This window comes from Ipomoea nil, unplaced genomic scaffold (genome assembly GCF_001879475.1).
Source record: "Ipomoea nil cultivar Tokyo-kokei standard unplaced genomic scaffold, Asagao_1.1 scaffold1317, whole genome shotgun sequence".
In the NCBI taxonomy this organism is placed as follows: Eukaryota; Viridiplantae; Streptophyta; class Magnoliopsida; order Solanales; family Convolvulaceae; genus Ipomoea; species Ipomoea nil.
In genome coordinates this window covers 1,534,167-1,557,435 of record NW_017617745.1, presented here as the reverse complement: position 1 = coordinate 1,557,435, position 23,269 = coordinate 1,534,167, and the positions used below count along the sequence as shown (strand labels likewise).

At 38.1% G+C, this 23,269-nt stretch overlaps 3 protein-coding genes across 3 annotated transcripts; 1 reads left to right on the top strand and 2 right to left on the bottom strand.

The window, feature by feature from the left end:
- The first annotated feature begins 1,513 nt into the window (after positions 1–1,513).
- Positions 1,514–3,345, top strand: LOC109185231 (zinc finger BED domain-containing protein RICESLEEPER 2-like). The gene is made up of 2 exons (XM_019335214.1): positions 1,514–3,278; positions 3,332–3,345. Exons 1-2 carry the CDS (start codon positions 1,514–1,516, stop codon positions 3,343–3,345), a joined length of 1,779 nt encoding a protein of 592 aa, XP_019190759.1.
- A 10,492-nt stretch (positions 3,346–13,837) lies between these two features.
- On the bottom strand, positions 13,838–14,551 carry LOC109185230. Its single transcript, XM_019335213.1, has one exon. It carries the CDS (start codon positions 14,549–14,551, stop codon positions 13,838–13,840), a length of 714 nt encoding a protein of 237 aa, XP_019190758.1.
- Positions 14,552–19,297: 4,746 nt separating this feature from the next.
- LOC109185314 (expansin-like B1) lies at positions 19,298–23,020 on the bottom strand. The gene is made up of 4 exons (XM_019335290.1): positions 22,860–23,020; positions 22,403–22,512; positions 20,639–20,947; positions 19,298–19,588 (listed from the first exon to the last, which is right to left on the bottom strand). Exons 1-4 carry the CDS (start codon positions 22,996–22,998, stop codon positions 19,388–19,390), a joined length of 759 nt encoding a protein of 252 aa, XP_019190835.1. The 5' UTR covers positions 22,999–23,020; the 3' UTR covers positions 19,298–19,387.
- Between the last annotated feature and the right edge of the window lie 249 nt (positions 23,021–23,269).

Sequence of the window (23,269 nt, the reverse complement as noted above, 5' to 3'; positions counted from 1 at the left end):
GTAGATAGCAATACGACGTCGTTTAGGCTTAGTATATATATATATATATATATATATATATATATATATATATATATATATATATATATATGTTGTTACTCCTAACTTCACACTTGCGCAGTCAGTCTCTTGATTCCCTTCTCTTGCTAGGGTTTCCAGACGAGAGCTTCTCTTCTCTCATTCTCTGAGACTCTCAGTTCTCTCTGGTTCTCTGCGCAGTCGCACCTTGCGATTTTAGTCCTCACTCCTCAGTTCTCTCTTCTGTACTCTATACTCTCCTTCTTTGTAGTCTATACTCTCCTTGGTCGTATAGACGACGAAACATTGGTCACTGGTGGAAACCCTGAGGCCCTGACTGGTGTTGTGGTGCTGTGGTGGTCGTGGACGTGGTGCTGTGGTGGACTACTGGTGTCGTCGAGACGTCGACTTCCAGTAAACTGAAGGCCTGAAGCCCTCGTTCTCCGAGGTATTTGTGAGAAAAGAAGTAACTCGCTGACCCTATTTTTATATATTTGCAGTTCTTAAATTTATTGTGATGTATTATGTGGTCTTTGTGATATTGTAGTGGAACCACTGACTTTGTTAGTTGTTACTGCAAACCCTAGTTTTGTAAAAGTTATTTCTTAAAGTTATTGGCATATTGCTCTGAGTTTATTGCGAATTTGTGATCTATTTTGTGTCTCTGTGAGTCTGCGATAATGTGGTGGAAGCACTGACTTTTTATGAAAACCCTAGTGTTATAAACTTGATTTCAAAATCTGTGAATGTGTGATATGTTGTGTGACATTATGGATTTCTGGTGGAAGCACTGATTGTGTGTGATTATGATTTCTATGATTCTTAGAATTGTGGACTGTGATTAAGTCAATCTGTTGAGAAGTTCCAGATTGTATATCACTTGTCCCTTATCCCTTGTTTGTGATGTTATGATACTTGATTATGGTTTCTATGATTCTTTGAATTGTGGACTGTGATTAAGTAAATCTGTTGAGAAGTTCCAGATTGTATATCACTTGTCCCTTGTCCCTTGTTTGTGATGTTATGATACTTGATTATGGTTTCTATGATTCTTTGAATTGTGGACTGTGACTAAGTCAATCTGTTGAGAAGTTCCAGATTATATATCACTTGTCCCTTGTTTCTGGTGGAAGCACTGACTGTTATAACTTATAAGAGTCTTATAAATTTGAGTGTTATAAACTTATAATGTCTCTAAAAGGCTTTAATTGGTGGAAGCCCCTTAGAAATTCAGTTAATGATGTTGATGAAATGAGCTATTTTTATGTTATAACAGTCTCTGATTCATCTGGATATTTTAAATATATCCCTGAATCTGGATTTCTTTGTAAGTTTATAGATGTATTCCCTTAATTGTATTTGTATATTTGTAATTTTGTATTGAATAATGCCTTTTAATTAATTATGCATTCCTAACTAATGATGACACAAAATGTGTCTGATTCTGGAATGCTTTTGAATCCTATTGTGTGTACTGATAGTTCACCATTTTTAGATGGATAATATCAGTATGCCTGGTACTCCTGGTAGTCAACCTCCCAGCTCCTCAATTGATGGACCTTCAGGGGTGGAAGCCCAAACTGTTGAGAATCAACAGAATGAGCAACCTCCTACTGCTGTTCCAGCCAAGAAGAGGAAACAGGTTGCTTCTAGATCACCAGTGTGGGATCATTTTGAGGCAATAAAGGACACTAATAATGTGGTTGTAAAAGGCAAATGCATTTATTGTGCCAAAATTTACCACTGTGAGACAAAAAAACATGGGACTTCTTCCTTAAGAAATCACATGTTTAGCTGTTTGAAAAATCCTCACTCCAAGGAAACTAGGCAGTCCCTGTTAACATTTCAGGCTGTTACATCACTTATAGATGGTCAGCCTACTGTGGGAGAAATAGGGACTTGGGTTTTTAATCAAGAGTCAATAAGGAGGGCCTTGGTTGAAATGATAATCATAGATGAATTGCCCTTTAGGTTTGTGGAGGGAATAGGTTTCAGGAGGTTCATAGCTATTGCTTGCCCTAGGTTTATAGTTCCATCCAGGTGTACTATAAGTAGGGACATCCTAGTTGTCTATGATGAGGAGAGACTGAAATTGAAGCAATTTTTAAGGGGAAGTAGTCATAGGGTTAGTATCACTACAGATTCTTGGACATCCATCCAAAGAATTAACTACATGGTAGTTACTGCCCATTTCATTGATTCTGAGTGGAAGCTTCATAAGAAAATCCTTGCATTTGTCCCTGTTACTTCTCACAAAGGTGAATATCTAGCCAAAGCCCTAGAAAATTGTTTGCTTGAATGGGGGCTTAGAGATGTGTTTTCTGTGACTGTTGATAATACCTCATCAAATGACACTGCTATGGGGCTTCTGAAGAAAAAAATGTTGTCTTGGGGATCATCTACTGTGAGGACAAAGTATCTTCGCATGAGATGTATTGCCCATATCTTAAACCTAGTAGTTCAAGATGGTCTTAAGGATTGTGATAGTTTAGTTAAGAAGGTTAGGGAGGTGGTTAGATATGTTAGAAACTCTCCTGCTAGACTCAAGAAGTTCAGGGATTTGGCTGATTGGTTGAGTATTGAACAAAGGTCTTCTTTGTGTTTAGATGTTCCAACCAGATGGAACTCTACCTATTTGATGTTGCAGTCTGCATTAACTTACCAAAAAGTGTTTGAATCTTTGGAGTCAGATTGCTCTTTCAAGTCTGATTTGGGTAATTCAATTCCTGATTTTATGGACTGGGAATCTGTTGGCAGTCTGGTTCAGTTACTGAAGTGTTTTTATGACATGACCATTAGAATTTCTGGTTCTTTATATGTCACCTCAAACACATTCTTTACTGAGATTTCTGATCTCTACTGCCTATTGAAAGGCATGGTGGAAGTTGGTGGGCCAGTTGGTGTGATGGGGAAAAATATGAAGGCAAAATTTGAGAAGTATTGGGGTGATGTGGAAAAAATGAATCTAATGATATTTTTTGCAAACATTCTAGACCCTAGAGACAAGTTAGAGTATATGCCTACTCAGTTTAATCATATGTATGGTGAGGAAAAGTGTCAACCATTCTATGACAAAGTAGTTGCTGGTCTTGCTGAGTTATTTGATGATTATTCTACATCTGCCTCTTCTTCTGTCCCTTCTGTGCCTGTTCCTTCTGTGCCTGTGTCTATACAGCCTACATCTGCCTCTTCTGTTTCTGTTGGGAAGCCACAACATTTTCTGAAGTCCCAAATTAAAAAGCAAAGATTGGAGTCTGGGGGTAAGAAACAAACTGAGTTGGATATGTACTTGAGTGAGGGAATAGTTGAAGAGGAAGAATCTTTTGATATACTTGGATGGTGGAAGATCAACTCTGCTAGGTTTCCAGTTCTGTCTAAGCTTGCTAGGGATGTCCTAGCCATTCCAATCTCCACTGTAGCCTCAGAATCTGCCTTCAGTACTTCTGGAAGAGTATTGGATCCTTTTAGGAGTTCTTTAACTCCAAAAATTGTGGAAGCATTGGTGTGTACACAAGATTGGCTTAGAAAGCAAAATACTCCTTTATGTATTGAGGAAAATCTGGAAGAGTTGGAGAGGTTTGAAAAAGGTATGACTTTTTAGTTTTAACATTATAATCCTTTATACTTATATTTTAAATTGCTTAAATTGTTAATACTTTTCTTGTTTATTTTGCAGAGTTAAGTGGTGATGGTGGAAGTGGGAGGTCTCTTGGTTCTACACTTGCTACAATTCCTGTAATGTTATTATTTACATTACTTGATTTACTTACTTGATTGTATTGCAATCTTTTACAGTATTTGACTGTTTAACTAAATTGCAATCTAATCTCACTTGCTATTTTTTGAGCCCACTGTGTTTGACTCAATTACACTGGACATCTGTAAGTCTCAAACTCTGTAACTCTGTAAGTATGAAGGCCTGGTAACTTGTACTAAGTTGCTGCCTCAAGTACCTACCTTGGGCATTTGGTAATGTATGGACTATTTTATTCTGTCTGTTCACTTTAAGTTGGCAAGTTTGGCAATGATGAAGCTTCCACCTTCAATCTGAAAAGGAAAGGATTAAGTTGGTCAGTTGCTCTATACTTAAGGTATATTGAAGCAATAGGCCCTTAATCCAAATGATATGGAAAAAATGCTTACTGAGCCAATATTTATATAATCCCTTCTCTGTTTTTCATTTTCTAATGCTTGCTCAGTTGCTTTACTTGCTTACTTGCTTGTGTACTAATTATCTACACTAACTTGCCACAATTCATAGGAAGAAGAATAACTCTAATTGTCTGAATTCTAAAAGTCTAGGAGTTGCTGAATGCTGATTGCTGAGTTGCTGATTTTGGGTGAATTTGTTTTTGTGGTGCTTCGGTTTAAAGTTTAAACAGTTGTGTATGTAGTAAGTAGTATACTAGCTAGTATGTACTTCTGTAGTTTTTTTGGAGTCTTAGACTCTTAGCCACTTAAGAGTTAAGACTCTTAATGTTAGTTAATAGACTACTTAGTAATACTAATTACTAACTTAGTAACTTAGTATTATAGGTATTAGTCTATTACACTATCATTCTATTAATTATTTACTTATTTATTAAATATTTCAGACTTTCAGTTACTTATTATTGTGCTTTTGATTTTAATTTATGATTTTTTTATTTGATTTCAACAATTGTTAATAACCGAAATAATTTCGGATATCCGACCGACCCGACCCAAACCGAACAATGATATAACGACCGGATAAGTCAACATTTTTAAACGGATAGGGTAGTCAAAATACATATCCGAAATCCGGCCGGATGCACCTATCCCTCACCCGATCCGTCCGAACCGTCCGAATGCACACGCCTAATTGCACAGCAACGGTTCCAAGACATGTCTGGAGGACCTTTGCGATACAATTGTATTCGGTGTAGTACAATCATGTAGTAGTTGCGAACATAAAGCGTGTCGGCCTAAAGTTTTGGATGCGTCTTTCCATAGCTTAAGATGCATGATTTGTGTGCTTAAGATGCGTATTTGTAACACATAAGGAGCACTATTTTTAACACTTTTCTTTCTTTAACTTAGGACGCGCCTTAAAAAAAATTCATTGATTTGAGTCGTTGATCTAGATTTGATCAACATCTCAAATCTCACCCCATCTTTTAACTGGGAGCATCTTCGCACTTGAACCGCGTCATATATATATATATATATATATATATATATATATATATATATATATATATATATATATATATATATATATATATATATATATATATATATATATATATATATATATATATATAGGTAAGGGATCAGATGCATTTGAGGCTTCCCATGCGGTTGTGCGGGTGGACGCAAGTTAAGCATTAATCTGACGCACTTAAAGTACACAACACACGCACATTAAGCACGCAAACCTCACGCATGTTACGTACAAGTTTCACGCATGTTAATCACAAAAACATTGTTGGAAAAAAAAAACATTAATAGAAAAGAGTTTCCTTTTAAAATGATGTTGCAGAAACAAACGTGCGTAGGTGAGGCAATATTTTATTTTTCAGCCTTTAATTTTTCCCTTCCTAATTTTGTGGTATTAGACCACTTCTTGTCCGCAGAACATTTCTTCAGCGTGCAAACGTGCATGGTTCTTTTTCTCCGCCTCTTGCGCATTAACATAGCAGTGTAGGGATTTGTTAGCCATTAACATTATAAAAACCTTCCTCTGGATAGCAAAGAAGATCCAAGCATAAAAAAACTTTCTTCCTGATATAATACTCTCACGTCTGAGCTATAATACTGTTTGCCAAAGTGCAAACAGAGTGTGCCTGTGCTACCGGTCGAAAGCACCCGTGGTAAGTCGGGAATAGCTTTTAAGGCAGTGTTCATTCGAACACGACATAGTGCTAAGTTCCTATACCTTTTGTCTCACCAAATTATTTCCAGCCGTGTTAACCACCACAGCCCAGCGTTATCAACTCCAGGTTCGCAGACATTGTTTATATCTATAAACCAACAGTTAAAAGCTATATTCCCAATGGCAATGTCTTCACTTATAACCAAACCCGCTGTTGATCTTGCCAAACTTGAGCCACTCAATGGCCTCAACTTTCACAGATGGTCAGCGAAGATCTTCATGCACTTTGAGCAGACTGAGACAGACTACGTACTGCTTCAAGACCCTGCGCCATTTCTCGTTCAGACTTCACCAGCTTTAACAAGGCAGTCGTCGTCCACTTCGGTTCAGCCTTCAAAATCACAGACCGCAACTAACCTCGGACAAGAATACTGCTATTGTGGCATCCACTACGAAGGAAACTACAGTCACTGAAAAAACTCGCCTGAAATATGACAAGGACAACAAATATGTTCGTGCAACTATACTGCAAAACATGGTAGACTCCATTTTTTATCTCTACTCCAAACAAAGGTACGCAAAAACTATCTGGGACCTTCTACACAACAAGTATGGTTCGGATGATGCTGGACATCGCAAATATGTTGTTGCACGATGGCTCAACTTCAAAATGACAGACTCAAAACCAATGTTGGAACAGGTCCATGAATATGAAAATTTGGTCACAGATATGCTCTTAGAAGGTACCCAGGTAAATGATACATTTCTTTGCGATGCTTTAATAGAGAAATTACCTGGTTCTTGGGAAAGTTTCCAAAACAAAATGAAGCATAACACAGATGCTACTACACTGGAAGAATTGGTGAAATCCATCAATATTGAAGCTTCAATTCGCGAAAACAAGTCGGTTAACTATCCTGGAAACTTTAAAGCTAATATTGTTGAATCTAGTTTCAATCAGAATAGGGCGAAGCACGGAGGTCAAAACAAAAATAATAATAATAAAAAGAACGACAAGTCCAACAACAATGATCACCGCTTCAGAAATGACAAAATCCAGAAAAAAGGGGAAAAGTGGTGGATGCTTCGTTTGTGGGAAACAAGGCCATCGTGCAGCACAGTGCTATCATCGCAAAGGAATTCAAAATCAAAATTCCCAGAAGGCGAATAATGCTGAACCAAGAAGTCAAGCTAACTTACTTGAGAATGCTGAAGATACCGAGGTAATTGCAGCTGTTATTACTAAAGCCAACATAGTACAAAACCAAGAAGAATGGGTGGTAGACACTGGAGCCTCCCGTCACTTCTGCACCAACAAAGGCATGTTCAAGGAGTTCGTGTCAACTGAAGGAGAACAAGTTTGCAGGGGGAACTCTAGCGTTTCTGAGGTAAGGGGTAGTGGAACAATTGAAATTATGTTATTCTCTAGAAAAAAACTGCTCTTACAAAATGTGTTATTTGTTCCTACTCTTCGTAGAAATTTAATCTCTGGAGCCTTGTTGAATAAGGCTGGGATTAAGTTAGTTTTTGAGTCTAATCGTCTGGTCATGACTCGAGGGGGAAAATACCTTGGGAAGGGATATTTACGTAATGACCTCTTTGTGCTGGATGTAAACGTAGTTAGGTCTGAACCAAATCATGATATTGTTAATTGGCATGGCCCAAATAATAATAATGCTTCTTCTGCTTACTTTTCTGTCTCAGTAAATATTTGGCATGGTAGACTTTCATATTGGCTTAAACTGCTTAAATAGACTAAAAACTATGGATTTATTGCCAAATATATATACTGATTCATATTCCCAATGTGAAGTATGCGTTGAAGCTAAGTTTGCTAGAAAATCATTCTCTGTTGTAAACTCACGTTCTACTTCAGTTTTAGAATTGATACATTCTTATCTAGCTGATTTTAAGAGTGTTGAAAGTAGAGGTGGTAAGCGGTACTATATAACTTTCATTGATGATTTTTCCCGCTTTACAAAAGTTTTCTTGTTAAGAACAAAAGACAAAGCAGAACAAAAATTCTTGATTTTTAAATAAGAAGTAGAAAATCAACTATATAAGAAAATCAAAAGACTTCGTTCTGATAGGGGAGGTGAATATGAAACAAATTTTTTGAAAAACTTGTGTGAAAAGTCTGGAATTATTCATGAAGTAACTGCTCCTTACACCCCACAACAAAATGGAATAGCAGAAAGGAAAAATATAATTCTGAAAGAAATGCTCAATGCAATGCTAATCAGTGCAGGTGCTCCAGACTCCCTGTGGGGGGGGGGGGGGGGGGGGGAAGCTGTGTTAACAGCTAATCACATATTGAACAGGGTTCCCCAAAAAGGGTTTGAGAAAACCCCTTATGAGCTTTGGAAAGGACGTGCCCCCCAACTTAAAATACCTCAAAGTGTGGGGGTGCCTAGCCAAAGTGGGACTTCCATCTTTCAAAAGACCCAACATAGGGTCTAAAACTTTAGATGCTATACTTGTGGGCTATGCTGAAAATAGCGCTGCCTACAAATTTAAGTGTTTAAAGGATCGCTCTATATGTGAGTCACGAGATGCTGTGTTATTCGAAAACATATTTCCATTGAAAAATGCTCACAATCTAACTGATAATAGCTATCAATTTGGTGAACCTGCATGTCTTCCTTTTCCTAATTCGTTAGATGATTCTTGTGAACCAAGAAAAAGTAAAAGGTCAAGAACTGAGAAAAGTTTTAGTTCAGATTTCATTATTTACATGACTGAATTGCAAGATATAAATGAAATATGTGATCATTTTATTTGTCAGTTAGTTTTAGAAGAAGAGCAAAAAATTGTTGACGAGGCTATGAGATCTGTTGATTGCACATTGTGGAAAGAAGCAATAAAAAGTGAGTTAGACTCAATTATGTTAAATCTCACTTGGGAGTTAGTAGACCAGTAGGTTGCAAGTGGATCTTTAGAAGGAAATCGAGACCAAATGGGTCTATTGAAAGGTTTAAAGCCAGACTTGTAGCCAAAGGCTATACTCAAAGGTTGGTGAAGATTACTTTGATACATATTCACTAGTAACAAAAATAGCAACCATTCATGTTTTGTTTGTGTTAGTCTCAATGCACAGGTTGCTAGTTCACCAGATGGACGTAAAAACTGTGTTCCTTAATGGTGGCTTGGAAGAAGAAATCTACATGGAGCAGCCTCCTGGGTGTGCCGAACCTGGTCAAAAAGGAAAGGTATGTAGACTCAAAAAATCTTTATATGGTCTAAAGCAAGCCCCTAAACAATGGTATGAAAAGTTCCACAATACTTTATTAGACTTAGGTTACTTTGCTAACTGGTCAGATGCTTGCTTATATACGAAAGTGATTGAGTCTACAGTTGTGATTATATGTTTCTATGTAGATGATATGTTGATATTTAGTTCAAATGTTGACACAATCATTGAAACTAAAAGGATCTTGAGTACCAAATTTGATATGAAGGATCTAGGGGAAGCCGACGTGATTCTTGGGGTAAAAGTTACAAAAACTACTAAATGTTATCATTTGGCTCAAAGCCATTACACTGAAAAACTATTAAAGAAGTTCAATAGTTTTGATGTGAACCCGGCTAAAACCCCTTACGATCCAAGTATCAAATTGTTTAAAAATAAGGAGGATGGTATAGCTCAAGGAGAATATGCCAAAAGTATTGGAAGTTTAATGTTCCTAATGAATTATACTAGGCCTGATATTGCCTTTGCAGTAAATAGACTCAGTCGCCATACTCACAACCCAGGTAAAGCTCATTGGGATGCACTCAATAGGGTACTGCGATACCTCAGAGGCTCTCTGGACTGGGGTCTTGACTATGTAGGATTCCCAGCAGTGATGGAAGGGTTCTGTGATGCGAACTGGGTAAACGAAGGTGACGATGCTAGCTCCACTAGCGGATATGTGTTCACTATGTGCGGAGCAGCAGTGTCGTGGAAATCAACTAAACAGTCGTGCATAACCAGATCAACTATGGAAGCTGAGTTCATAGCTCTTGATCTAGCAAGCCAAGAAGCAGAATGACTAAGGAATTTGTTGGCGGACATACCATTGTGGGGGTGTCCCACACCTTCAGTTTCGTTGCATTGTGATTCGCAAACGGCCATCTGTGTGGCGAAAAATAGTGCCTATAATGGAAAAAGAAGGCACATAAGAGTCAGACATGAGTCTGTACGATAGTTAATTATGACCGGAGTAATTACGATGGAATATGTGAAGTCTGAGAGGAGTATTGCAGATCCTCTCACAAATAGGCTAAACCGAAAAGCCATTCTTGAGACGTCAAAGAAAATGGGCTTGAATTCGGTGAGGTGAGGAATTCATGACGAGGTCGTGGAAAGACTCACATAAATGAAATGATGTTAGTCCTGTTAATTCTGTAGCTCTAAAAGAGTGGTCTATGTTGAGGTAGACTTGACAGAATAAGGCTCGGTGGTCAAGGCTTTGACCCACGTGTGTTAAAAATAAATAAAAAAAAAGTTGGTCTATGCAATTGAGTTTAAAATTTGTCCAAACGAAGAGTTCAAGACTTGTTTCACTCTCGGGAGGAAAATTACTCAGTGTCACTACGTTCAGTTCAAGATTTCACTGACATTAAGACCGATTTTGTGCTGCTCAGACTTAATTATTTCCAGCCTTTTCTATAAATGTGTGGGGGATTGTTGGAAAAAAAAAACATTAATAGAAAAGAGCTTCCTTTTAAAATGATGTTGCAGACGCAAACGTGCGTAGGTGAGGCGATATTTTATTTTTCAGCCTTTAATTTTCCCCTTCCTAATTTTGTGGTATTAGACCACTTCTTGTCCGCAGAACATTTATTCAGCATGCAAATGTGCCTGGTCCTTTTTCTCCGCCTCTTGCGCATTAACATAGTAGTGTAGGGATTTGTTAGCCATTAACATTATTAAAGCCTTCCTCTGGACAGCAAAGAAGATCCAAGCATAAAAAAACTTTCTTCCTAATATAATACTCTCACGTCTGAGCTATAATACTGTTTGCCAAAGTGCAAATAGAGTGTGCCTGTGCTACCGGTCGAAAGCACCTGTGGTAAGTCGGGAATAACTTTTAAGGCAGTGTTCATTCGAACACGAAACAGTGCTAAGTTCCTATACCGTTTGTCTCACCAAATTATTTCCAGCCGTGTTAACCACCACAGCCCGGCGTTATCAATCCCAAGTTCACAAACATTGTTTATATCCAAAAACCAACAAACACATGCACCTTAAGTTTTAAAAAAAAAAACTCACATTAAGTACACACTCACGCACATTAAGTACAAAACTCACGCACTTTAAGCACACAACTCACGCACATTAAGGACAAAACTCACGCACATTAAGCATAAAACTCATGCACTTTAAAGTTTCAACAACAACTCACATTTTTTTTTTAATAAAAGGGGAGGGGGTGACCCCGCTACTGTCTACTTCCTCGTAGGCACGTAGCTCGCATGCATTCTCGAGTAACGATCTCTTCAACTCCAGGAGGGCAGAGCGCAAGGTCCCTCCAGCTTTCACCCAAGTTAGCTCCGATGGTAGCCATAGCATCTGCACTCCGATTCTGTTCACGGTATATGCTGCTAATCGAAACCTTCCAATTTTCTCTTAGCCATCTTCTTATTTCATCAATGTAATCACTAATCGGTCCCCTCAGCTGTGAATCGTCATTTATCCACGTGACAACCTGCTTTGCGTTTGTTTGTACCTCAACATCCTTGATTCCGATCGCCATGCCCAGGCAAGGCCCTTAGAGATGGCCTCAGCTTCGATAATGGAAGAATTATCATGGATGGATTTGCCATAGAAACCACCTCTCCACCTGCCATCTGCCTTTCGGGTGATGCCCCCGAAGCCTGCGTTATGAGTTGAGAATTTAACGCTAGCATCAACATTCAAGGTCCAGGTGTGGTTGGTTTACGGTTTCCAGTAAGGGTCCCTAGCCTCTTTTTGTTCTTTAGGTTTCTCATAGCATACTTCCTCTCAAAGGCTCTGTGTATGTCCTTCTCTGTTTCAATGAGCCAAACAATCTTCATTTCAATGGTGGTCAGCTCGCCCTGGAAGATGTAGTTTTTCCTCCATCTCCAGATCCACCACACCACTGCTGCAAATAGAGACGACTTATTGATACCTTCAGTTATGCTAGGACGAGTATTCCTAGTAATCCAATCCTTCAGGTCAGCACTCTGGAGATTCCAGTCACCGACGACGTGTTTCAACCCATTCCAAACTTCTCTTGCCTTTCGACACTCCATGAAAATGTGGAATGTGGTTTCATCAAGTCCTGGGCAGTGGGGGCAATCACCCATCGAGGTGAAACCCCTCCTCTTTCTCTCGGCATTGCCCATGATCTTCTCGTGAAGAATGATCCAAAGCAGCATCTTCATCTTTGTAGGAACTCTGAGTCTCCATACTTGGTTCCAGACAGGGTCCTGCACATCCAAAGGCATATCCATGAATCATGTCATAAGCTGATCGGATAGAAAACTTACCAGAGGGTTCCTCCGTCCATAGGACGTCGTCGCTTCCTTCTTGCAGATCCATAAGTGCGATGATATTCCGTAAGTCCATGGGAGGTTAGCAAGCTTCTCCCATTTCCAGCCCTGTGTATCGTGCCAACAGTCTGACACCCAGTGCAGATTTCCATTTGGGTCGTTGAGGTTGATGAGTTCACAAAGGGGTTTCTCTGTAATCCATGCATCTTCCCATAATCTCACATCCTTGCCGCCTTTAACAATATGGCAGAAGCCTCTTTGGACGAGCGATATGGCTTTAGCTATGCCCCTCCAAACATTAGACGCTCCTTGTTTGTGCTTAAACATTTTCATGTCGTGTCTATCATGGGCATATTTCCCTTTAAGAACTTTTCCCCAAAGACTTTGGTTGTCGTTGAGCAATCTCCATCCTAGCTTTGCCATAAAGGCTAGGTTCACATCTTTAGAGGCTATAAGGCCAAGACCACCCATATTCTTGAGTTTGATGACATTCTCCCATTTTACCAGGTGACACTTGCGTTTTTCCTGTGAGCCACCCCAGATAAACCGTCTTATTCTTTTATCAATCGCCTCGCAAATGCCCGTAGGGAGGAGAGTCGATTACATGCAATAATACGAGATCGTTTGTAGAACTGACTGGGCTAGGATGTGCCTCCCAGCTAAAGTAAGGTTCTTAGTCTTCCAACCATCAAGTATATTATCAATTTTGTCCAGGATGGGGGCAAACAGATTATTGGTGATCATACCATGGATAGACGGTACACCAAGATATTTTCCAAGATTTGATGTGACCGGGATCCCAGCAATCTCTATGATCTTCTCCTTCACTTGGGTATCCACATTGTTTGAGAAAAAGATGTGCGATTTGCTAAGACTGACCCTTTGACCCGATACCTTGCTGAAGCGCTCAAGGCAGTCTTTGATAATCTGAATTTGGTCCTGCGAGGCCTTTGCAAAAAGCACCAGATCGTCAGCAAAGAAAAGGTGAGAGAGAGTGGGGCCATACTTGTTTGTCCTTACTCCTTTCCATTTCCCCCTGTGGACTTGATCCTTGATGGCATGACTTAGTCGTTCCATGCATAACACAAAGAGGTAAGGAGAGATGGAATCTCCTTATCGTATACCCCTGCTCGGTTTAATCCAGTCCAGTTGTCTGCCATTCCAAATGAATCCCAATCTAGTAGTCTCGACACAATTCATAATGTTACAGGTCCAGATGTCATTCATACCCACCCTGTGGAGGGTGTCACGAATGAAACCCCAATCAAGTCTATCATAAGCTTTTTCGTGGTCAATTTTAAGGATCATGCTTCTCTTTGTGCCTTTCTTTGCTCTCATGGAATGGAGTGCTTCTTGGTAAACAATTATATTATCAATGATTTGTCTGCCTGGTACGAAGATGCTTTGTTCCATACCAATGACTTCATTAAGCACAGGTTTTAGACGGTTGGTCATAGCCTTCGTAATAATTTTGTAAATAACATTTCAAAGGCTAATGGGCTGAAATTGACTAGTATTTGTAGGGCACTCATTCTTGGGTACTAACGCAATAAGGGTATCATGCATACCCTCATCCAAAATGCCGTTGTCATAGAAGTTCTTTGCCTGAGTAAAAATCGAGTTCCCTACTATTTCCCACGTCTTCTGGTATAAACAAGCGTGGAAACCATCGGGCCCCGGGGCTTTCAAAGGCTTCATATCAAAGAGAGCATTTTTGACTTCCTCCATGGTAAAATCTTTGTTAAGGGTGCTCCAAAGCTGGTTAGAGATACTAGGGAAATTCCCTCCATCGGGATTAGGAGTATTAAACTCAAAATCCCTTGTAAAGAGCCCTTCAAAAAACCTCTTGACAATTTGTTCCTCTGCCATGTCGTTCTGAATAGGGATCCCATTGTCATCTTTCAGCCGATACTTCTTGTTCTTCGCTCTTTTGACCATTGTTGCAGGGTGATAGAACCCAGTGTTTCGATCCCCAGATGTGATCCAGTCCTCTCTAGCCTGTTGGAACCAGAAGATCTCCTCCTGGTGTAGCACCCCTTCAAGTTCTTTCCTGATTTTCCTCTCCAGTTTAAGAAGACCCGTGTTGTGTATGTTGTCAAGTTTTCTCTGTATGCCTTCAAGCCGCTTTTCTAAATTTCTCTTACGGTCATGAATGTTGCCAAAGATGTTTTTGTTCCAATCTCTAAGAGTGTTTGCCATAGTTTCTGCGTTGCTCCAAACATCAGCTGTCACGTTCCAAGTGTTTTTTTACTACATCCATGAAACCAGTGTGACTCGTCCACGCCCCCTGGAACCGAAAAGAAACCGGCCCCTGCTGTTGAGAGCTTTCTGGAAGCAGATTTTCACAGGGCAATGGTCCGACCCGTTAGCTGCAAGATGAGTAACATTGGTGTTTCCAAACATTTCCAGCCAATCCAAAGAACACAAGGCTCGATCCAACCTGGCACCCCTGAAGGTCGATTGATCCAAACCTCTTTTCCAAGTGTATTTCTGGCTAGTAAAACCAAGATCCACAAGTCCATGAAAAATCCAGTTGCGGAAGTCATCATTACGGTGCGCACCTCTCCCAGTTTGGTTGGAAGTTTCATCAGTATTGATGACAGCATTAAAATCTCCTGCAAAAAGCCAAGGGCCATGCATGGTGACTTTCGTCTGACTGAGATCGCTCCATAGCCTTCGCCTAAGATGCATGGTTGGGCTGCCATAGATAACTGTAAAGGTCCAAACATGGTTGTCCCGATCGGTAACCGCCATATGAATGAACTGGGGATGGGAGCTAATGACATCAATGTACAGTTCATTATGCCAAATAACCCAGATTCCTCCGCTGTAACCAAGAGCCTCCACTCTTACCCAATGTTTGAAACCGAGATTGGTACAGATGCTATCCGTGTTGACACCCGAGGTTCTCGTCTTCATGAGGCAAAGAATATCGGGTTTGTTGTTTTTTATCAACCATTTGGCGGCTCTCGTGGACTCTTTCGAGGCCGCACCCTGATAGTTCCAAGTAATAATAATCATAAAACAAGAAACAAAAAAGGAGAAACACAAGCACAACGAGAGAGCAAAAAACACAAAGAGGGAAACGAGAACACAAAACCAGGGGTGGAGCAGCTTAGAGCTCCACCACCATCTCTCCCTCGTCCGACGGCCCAAGGCTATCCTCAAACTCATCGTCATCAAGGTCTTCATTCCCTCCATCAGGCTGTAGGCCGTCCGACAGATCACCCGTATGCTCTGCCACCTCAGTTTCGGGCAAGAAGATATTCATGTCACCCTCATTCGTGGCCAAAACTGATGATTTCAGAGCTTTTGTTACCCTTTTGATCCCCTCTCACTAAGGTATGTTCATTTGCCGCAGTTGCCTACTGAATGTGCTTCCCTTTCTTTTGCTAGAAACTTGGTTTTTTTGTCGAAGTGCTAGCACCTTGGTTCTGTTTCTTGTGAAGCCCACGAATGTTATTGCCCTGGACTTGCCTTTCGGATACTTGAACTGTCAGTCTTTTTCCTTTATCAAGCCCATTATTATTGGATCGTCTTCCAGCTTTATGCTTAGGCCCATTCGTCTCAGTTGTATTCTCCTCAGTTATCTCTTCGCAATCCTCAGTGTGGTCACTGGCTAGAGCTCCAAATCTGGATCCCTGATTTTCTTCCCGTTTGTCTGTTTTGCTTCTTTTCTCATCATTCCCGTTATTTCCATTCTTGTTCATCTTATAATCCCGCTTGTTATGGCCATTATAGCGTTTCCTTTCTGGTTTCTGAACAACCATCGATGACCCATAATCCTGCAAGATTTCCGGGCAAATTAAAGGCCTTTCCTTTGTGGTTGAACTGTTTCCATTTCTATTCTCATTCTGTCAGTTGGTCTCACCGGTCGTCGGTTGCGGTGGAGTTTCTCCGGTGCGATCCGTCTCGTGGTTCTCCATTTTTGGAGGTGGTGCATTTTTTGGGCAGTTCTCACCATTATGCCCATACATATCACAACGAAAGCAAATTAAATGTAACCCCTCATAAGTCACCTTCCAGACTCTTCTTCCCGTATTGAATTTTGATAGCAGAGGTTTGGTGATGTCTACTTCAACGCATACCCTAGCAAACATTGCTCTAAATACTTCGCTTGTTGCCGTGTCAACCGTGATACACGAAAGACGGATCTAGACAAGCACTGATTGAGTTGTGTCCGTCAGGGGGTTGAAGTTTGGTCGCCACTCCTGTACGATCAAGTAGTGATCAAGTATCATCCAAGGCCCTCCAAACTTCACAAAGTTATAATCTTCCTCCGCACCAAACCTAACCAGATATTATTCATTTTCAATAGTGACCAGATCCATTCTCGATTTAGGGTGCCACATAGCTGTTAGCCTCCTCTGTAGGTATGTGTACCCAACACTACGACCAAACACTTTGATGATCAGAGTCTGCTTCCACTTGCTTCTCATCCGATGTTCATCCTCCTTCGTCAGCCGTATCTTGGGGCAGATAGGGTCAGGCCCGGCCCTGAGCAAGGGCGGGCTGGGTCCTTGCCCAGGGCCCATGCTTAGAGGGGGCCCACTTGACACCTAGCCCTTTTATATATAGTATATATGATTAAGAAAATAATATAAAGTTGTTTTACATAAAGGTGAGGTTGTTTGGTTGGTAAATGCCTAAATTACAACCTAACAGGCTATGGGTTGGTTCCTTATGACTCTATCATATTTAGTCAACAAAAGACTAGATAATGTTGAAAGTCGAACAATAAATGACTTTAATTTTTCATGCTTTATATTTAAATTATTTTGAGTTAATTTCATTTTTGGTCCTAGATTTATAAGTGAAAGTTCACTTTTAGTTTTTTTTTTCTTTTTTTTTTTTTGTCAAAACATTTTTTTTGGACCAAGTATTATTATGACATGATCAATTTTGGCCATCTATCAAAAAAATCATTGAAATTTCGTTAAATATAAGGGCATTTCGCTCTTCAATTATGATTTTTTTTTTCAAAAAATAAACATATAAAATATAACAGCTCAACACACTTTGTATTAAAAAGATCAAAATGTCCTCCAATTTAATGAAATTTTAACAACTTTGTTGATAGGGGACCATAATTGGTCATGTCATAATAATACTAGGACCAAAATAGGATGTTTTGACAAAAAAAAACTAAAAATGGACTGTCACCTATAAATCTAGGACCAAAAATGGAATTAACTAATATTTTATTCAAACAATCATAACTATTCTAAAATCATATGTTGTTTATTCAAAAATTTTTAGTCAACAAAATCCCCTTGATTTGTGAGACTAGATAACAGAATGTTTTTTTCAGAATGTTGAAAAGTAAAAGACTTTTTTTATGAATATTTAGTTAATGAAAAAAGTATTTATAAAAAAACGTATAAATAAATAAGATTTGTGATTTATAATATGATTTCTATTTAAATTATTTTATCCAAATAATCTTAATTTAACTATTTTAAAATCATATACTTTTTTATCAGATTTTTAGCTTTGCATATGTTTGCAAGTGTTGTTTTAGAAATTTTTATTAATAATTAATTTATTATTTATTATGATAACAATGTTATTGTTTACGAACTTATTTTTTTTAGTACTATTGACTATATTATAAGATAGTATATGTTATTGTTTATAAGCTTATTTGATTTTAAATTGTTTATTCATTTTTATAAATTATTTCTTTGTGAAAGTACTTAAATTTTTTCATAAGTATTATTTTGTATGTAAAATTGTTAAAAACTTGTTAATCTTATTTGAAGTTATTTGATATTAATTTTTTTTTTCCTTTATGTAATTTAAATTTTAGGTATGAAATATATTATTAACATCAGTAGGGCTCATTTCTTTTGTCATGCCTCGGGCCTATAAAATAATAGGACCGGGCATGGATAGGGTCATCAAACCCTTCCTCTTCATCAGCTTCATCATCGGAGATTAGGTCCAAATCATCCACAGATGGTGATTGTTCAATTGTCTCGTTGGCAGCAACCGCCTTGTATGAGGGAGCCCCAATGGGCTTCTCTTTTCCCATGGGTTGGGGAGGTTGTGGTCCTTCCCCGTCATCAACCACCATGTCATCCCTCCGGACGTTGTCCTCTAACATGTTGTTGCCCGTCTTAGACTTCTTTGTGCTTCTTTCCAGGAGGTCCTGATCTTCCGACGACCTTGCCGTTGATGGCTTGGCCGAGGGAGTACCCGAGAGAGTTTTCTCAGCATTCATTCTTTCAATTTTCAGTGTTGTTGTTGGTAACTCAACAACAACTCACATTAAGTACACACTCACGCACATTAAGTACAAAACTCACGCACCTTAGGCACAATACTCACACACCTTAAGTACAAAACTCACGCACATTAACATTACATACTCACACACATTAAGTACAAATCTCAGGCACATTAAGCACAAGACTTACGCATATTAAGTACAAAACTCACGCACATTAATTAACCGCACAACCGCACGGGAAGCACTCAACCGCACTGGAACCTTTCAATATATATATATATATATATATATATATATATATATATATATATATATATATATATATATATATATATATATATATGAGTTAATTTCATTTTTGGTCCTAGATTTATAGATGACAGTCCAATCCACTTTTAGTCATTTTTTTATCAGAATATCTCATTTTGGTCTTAGTATTATTATGACATGATCAATTTTGGTCCTTCTTCAACAAAATCGTTGAAATGTCGTTAAATACAAATACATTTCGATCTTTTTAATAAATTAGCTCAAGCTTGCCAAACACCTTGTACTCACATGGCACCTCTTGAAGAAATGTTACGGGATCAAACCCCGATAGTGGGGTATTAACTCTTTGAATTACAATAATTAAAAAAATTATAAGATATATACTACCTTCTAATAGAATCAATACTATTAAAAAATAAATTAGCTCAAACTTGGTATATAGCTACAAAATAGATGTTCCATTTCCCACCAAAAAGGATAAAATTAAACAGTATAAATAAATAGGCTGTGGCTAAAGCTAGCTACTCAGAATTTTAATTTAGCTGAATATCTGTCTTAATAGTAATGCCAGCCTTCCAATATTTAGGAATGGCTGCCTTGTCTGATTCCACCCATTTTTGCCCATCGCTACCGTTCACCGACAGCCTTATTTTAAGTTCTCCCAGCGGTGGATTTTGAAAGTCGAACACTGCACCATACACTCTGCGCATCGCTGTCCATGTATCGCTTGCTTTCTACAACAATTTTACAGTTAATTACTTGAAGAGGAAAATTTTAGAAGTACAAAAATAATTTTTTTTTTTCTATAAGAATAATTTGACATTATTTCAGTGTTTTTAATTCTTCAGTCCAGGCCGAACTGGGCTGAAACTGAAGCAGTATGGACAAATGTGGGATTAAATTCTTCAGTTACAGATTTAATTTTTTAATTAACTCCAATTTCAATTCTGCTATTAAGGACCTACATCCCTATATAAGAAGGGGTAGAGTGCAGCAGATTTTCTAAGCACATAGTGACAAGAACGCACAACACAGGAAGTGTTTTCTCTCCTCAAAAACTCTGCTTCTACTCCTTTTTTTGCCTAGCTGTGTTCAAGCCTTTGCTCTAGTTCGCCGGGTTCGCTCGTTTGGGTGCTCAAACGTCGAACCGTAGCGCGTTTTATTCTGGAAAACCTAGGCCACGACGCTGGGAGGTGGCAAATAAGGTTTTAAGGAAAGAGTGGTCTCTTGACTCACGCTAAAAACTCTATACCCATACACGAGCCATCTTTTCCTTCTTTCGGTTTTGGATTATGCTTCTAACCAAAAATCCTCCTTTTCTTATATAGTTTGGTTGGAATTATAATCTGTGAATTATAAATTCCATTTGGTTGATATGTATATATCTTTTCGTAGATATTCATGCATATAACCATGGTGGTCTGATTTATATATATATTTGTGTGTATATATATATTTCGGATATATATATCAAATAATATTTTATATACTTTCGTGTGTGTATATATAAATATTATTTTACGATATTAAATCGATTTTTGGTTCATTATCATCAACAACAATACCCCAGTCTCCGGGTACTAGACTTGACATTTACCTTTACCTTTACCCAACACGTTTTTCTATATAAGAGAAAGGTTTTCAAACTCTCGACATCTCTTAAGATATGAGAGTACAGTCGACCACTACCGCTAACCAAACTATTTTTTCCTCCTATAATACATTAGTACCTCTTAATTTAATTTAACATAACGTTAACAAAGAGAAAGGGATTGATTATTAACCTCGTAAACCTCAAGTGAGAGGATGTCATTGGCGCCGCCTTGCTTCAATGGTAGAATGGCCAAGTACCATGGGTAGTTGCTATGCTCAACAATTTTAATGACAAGATTAGTGGGTTGATGGCAAGAGATTCTCCGGTATTCTACATCCACCACCCCTAGCGAATATAGAAGGCTTGTCATCCTCGGCACCGCCATTTTTCCATAGGCACGGTAGCTCAATATGAAATCTGTTCCTGGCCCTTCTCCGCTGTCTGTGGCCATCACTTTTACTCCCCCATCTCTGCACAACCCTTCTTCCTTGCACTTCACCTGTATAAATAGTAAACGTGCATTCCAGTTATCAATTTAGACGTTTTAATTTGGTATCCATGCCCAAATAAATAGTAAACGTGCATTCCAGTTAACTCTAGGTAAAAAGTGTTGAACATATAATTATTAATGTGCAATCCAACTATTAATTTAGGCTTTTAATTGAGATGGAGCACATGCTTCAATTTGGTATAATTAAAAGGTCATTAGTTGAGCCCATCAAGAAGCAACTAATAGATTGATAACCATAAATATAAGGGTCACACGTGTGTGAGTAAGACGGGTCGGATCGAGTCAGATCAACATGCAAATGTCATATTTATATGTTCAAGTGTAAACTAATCAGGAATAAGTTGCTTGTTACTTATAAGTGAAAATTATAATATTTTTGAGAAAAAATGTAATAATTTTTATATTTTGATGTAAAAGTATTATATTTTCCATCAAAAGTATTACATTTTTCCTAATAAGTAATTTTAACAAGTGTTTGTTACTTACAAGGAAAAGTATAATAATTGTGAGAAAAAATGTAATACTTTTAAATCAAAATGTAAAAGTTCTACATTTTCCCTTAAAAGTATTACAATTACCCATATAAGTAATAAATACTTTATTCTTAATTATTATTACATTTATGCGTATGAGTATTACATTTTTATCTTAATTTGACCCGTCTCAAGGAGAGACGATCTTACACAAGTTTCGTATTTTATAGATATCACCACTTTTTAGTATTTGTTAGTGATATAAGCACTACTGGAAATTATGAAATTTTTGACTACCTGAAAGTGATCTTAAATTAAGTCGAAAGCCTTGTTCCGACCACTTTTGGTATCCGGAAAAACCTTTGTTACTATTTTCGATCACTTTTTGGTATCAATTTGATTCAAGATCATTTTCAGGTGGTCGAAAATTTCATAATTTCCAGTAGTGAGATGTGACATTTTTTTTTTTTTTTTTGTCATTCCCCTTAACGATTCGATTAAAGCTAAATTATTATTTTTTAAAGATTATAGTTGACCATAGCTAAAAACAAATGAAATTTCACATCATATATATATATATATATATATATATATATATATATATATATATATATATATATATATATATATATATATATATATATATATATAACTCGGATCCATGACTTGTGGCAAAGACACAAAAATATAGGCCACTAGTCTCTATTGCACTAATGGTAAATAAGAAAATCAATATAATGATGGCTAATGATACGCATTTCTTACCATTAAATCGTGGAATTACGGTGCAAATTTTGACGGACCTATTGATATAGAGGAACCAAAAACAAATTGGGACTACACGCGGTGACACCGTTTATAACACAAAATTAAATTTATGATTACCTTATAGACTAAAATAAGAACAATTTCCCTTATATTTAACATAAAATTTGGCTTTACGGCGTTTATAGTAAAGAGCTGAGCATACCAAATAACAAGCGCCACAGCCAGCTCCATTTTGGTACAGCCGCCCAGAGGCTGCGAAAACTTGACCACCGTTCACGCTTTTTCCATACTGTCCATACCCACAGGCTCCACCTGATCAATAAGATGTAACATACACCAAACGTTAGAACCGCATACAATATTATCCAACCTTAATCAAACAATGTTTGTTGAGCGGATACCAATAAAGGCGAAATCTAGTACCAGGTGACTAGGGGATTATAATGTTGGGTGAAGACTGATAGAGAATTTAAATGAAAATGTGGTAAGATATAAGGAAATAAAGTTGTGTATTCACTACTAGCAAGCTATAGCTTTTGACGGTAAGTGCTTGATCCAACAAGGTAGTATCAGAGCGAGGTCACGGGCTACTAGCTTGATTCTAGCTAACAATGTTGTTTTGGTCAATAATCAAAGAAAAGTATTTGTTGAGAGCATACTTGGATTTCCCATGCCGTCATCTGTGGTGAAATAGGTTGCCTTGGAAAGGTAGGTTTGGCTGTAACAATAGTTTGCAGCTGACAGAAGACAAAGAATCATGCAGAGAAGAGTACAACGTTGTTTAAGGGAAAACGCCATTTCTTGAACGTGTGTGTGAGAGAGAGAGAGAGAGAGAGAGAGAGAGAGAGAGAGAGAGAGAGAGAGAGAGAGAGGTGAAACTGAATGAAAGATTTGGTACATTTATAGTAAGGAGGGCAGACAACAGTCTTGGTGTCTTATTTCACGCCAAAGTATATGCAATTATGTATTGCCCCCCATTTATTAACGTTTAGCTTCTTCATCAATACTGTTACCTATTTTTTGTATTCTAATGTCAACAAATCTAGCTTATTCACAAATGAGGAAAATA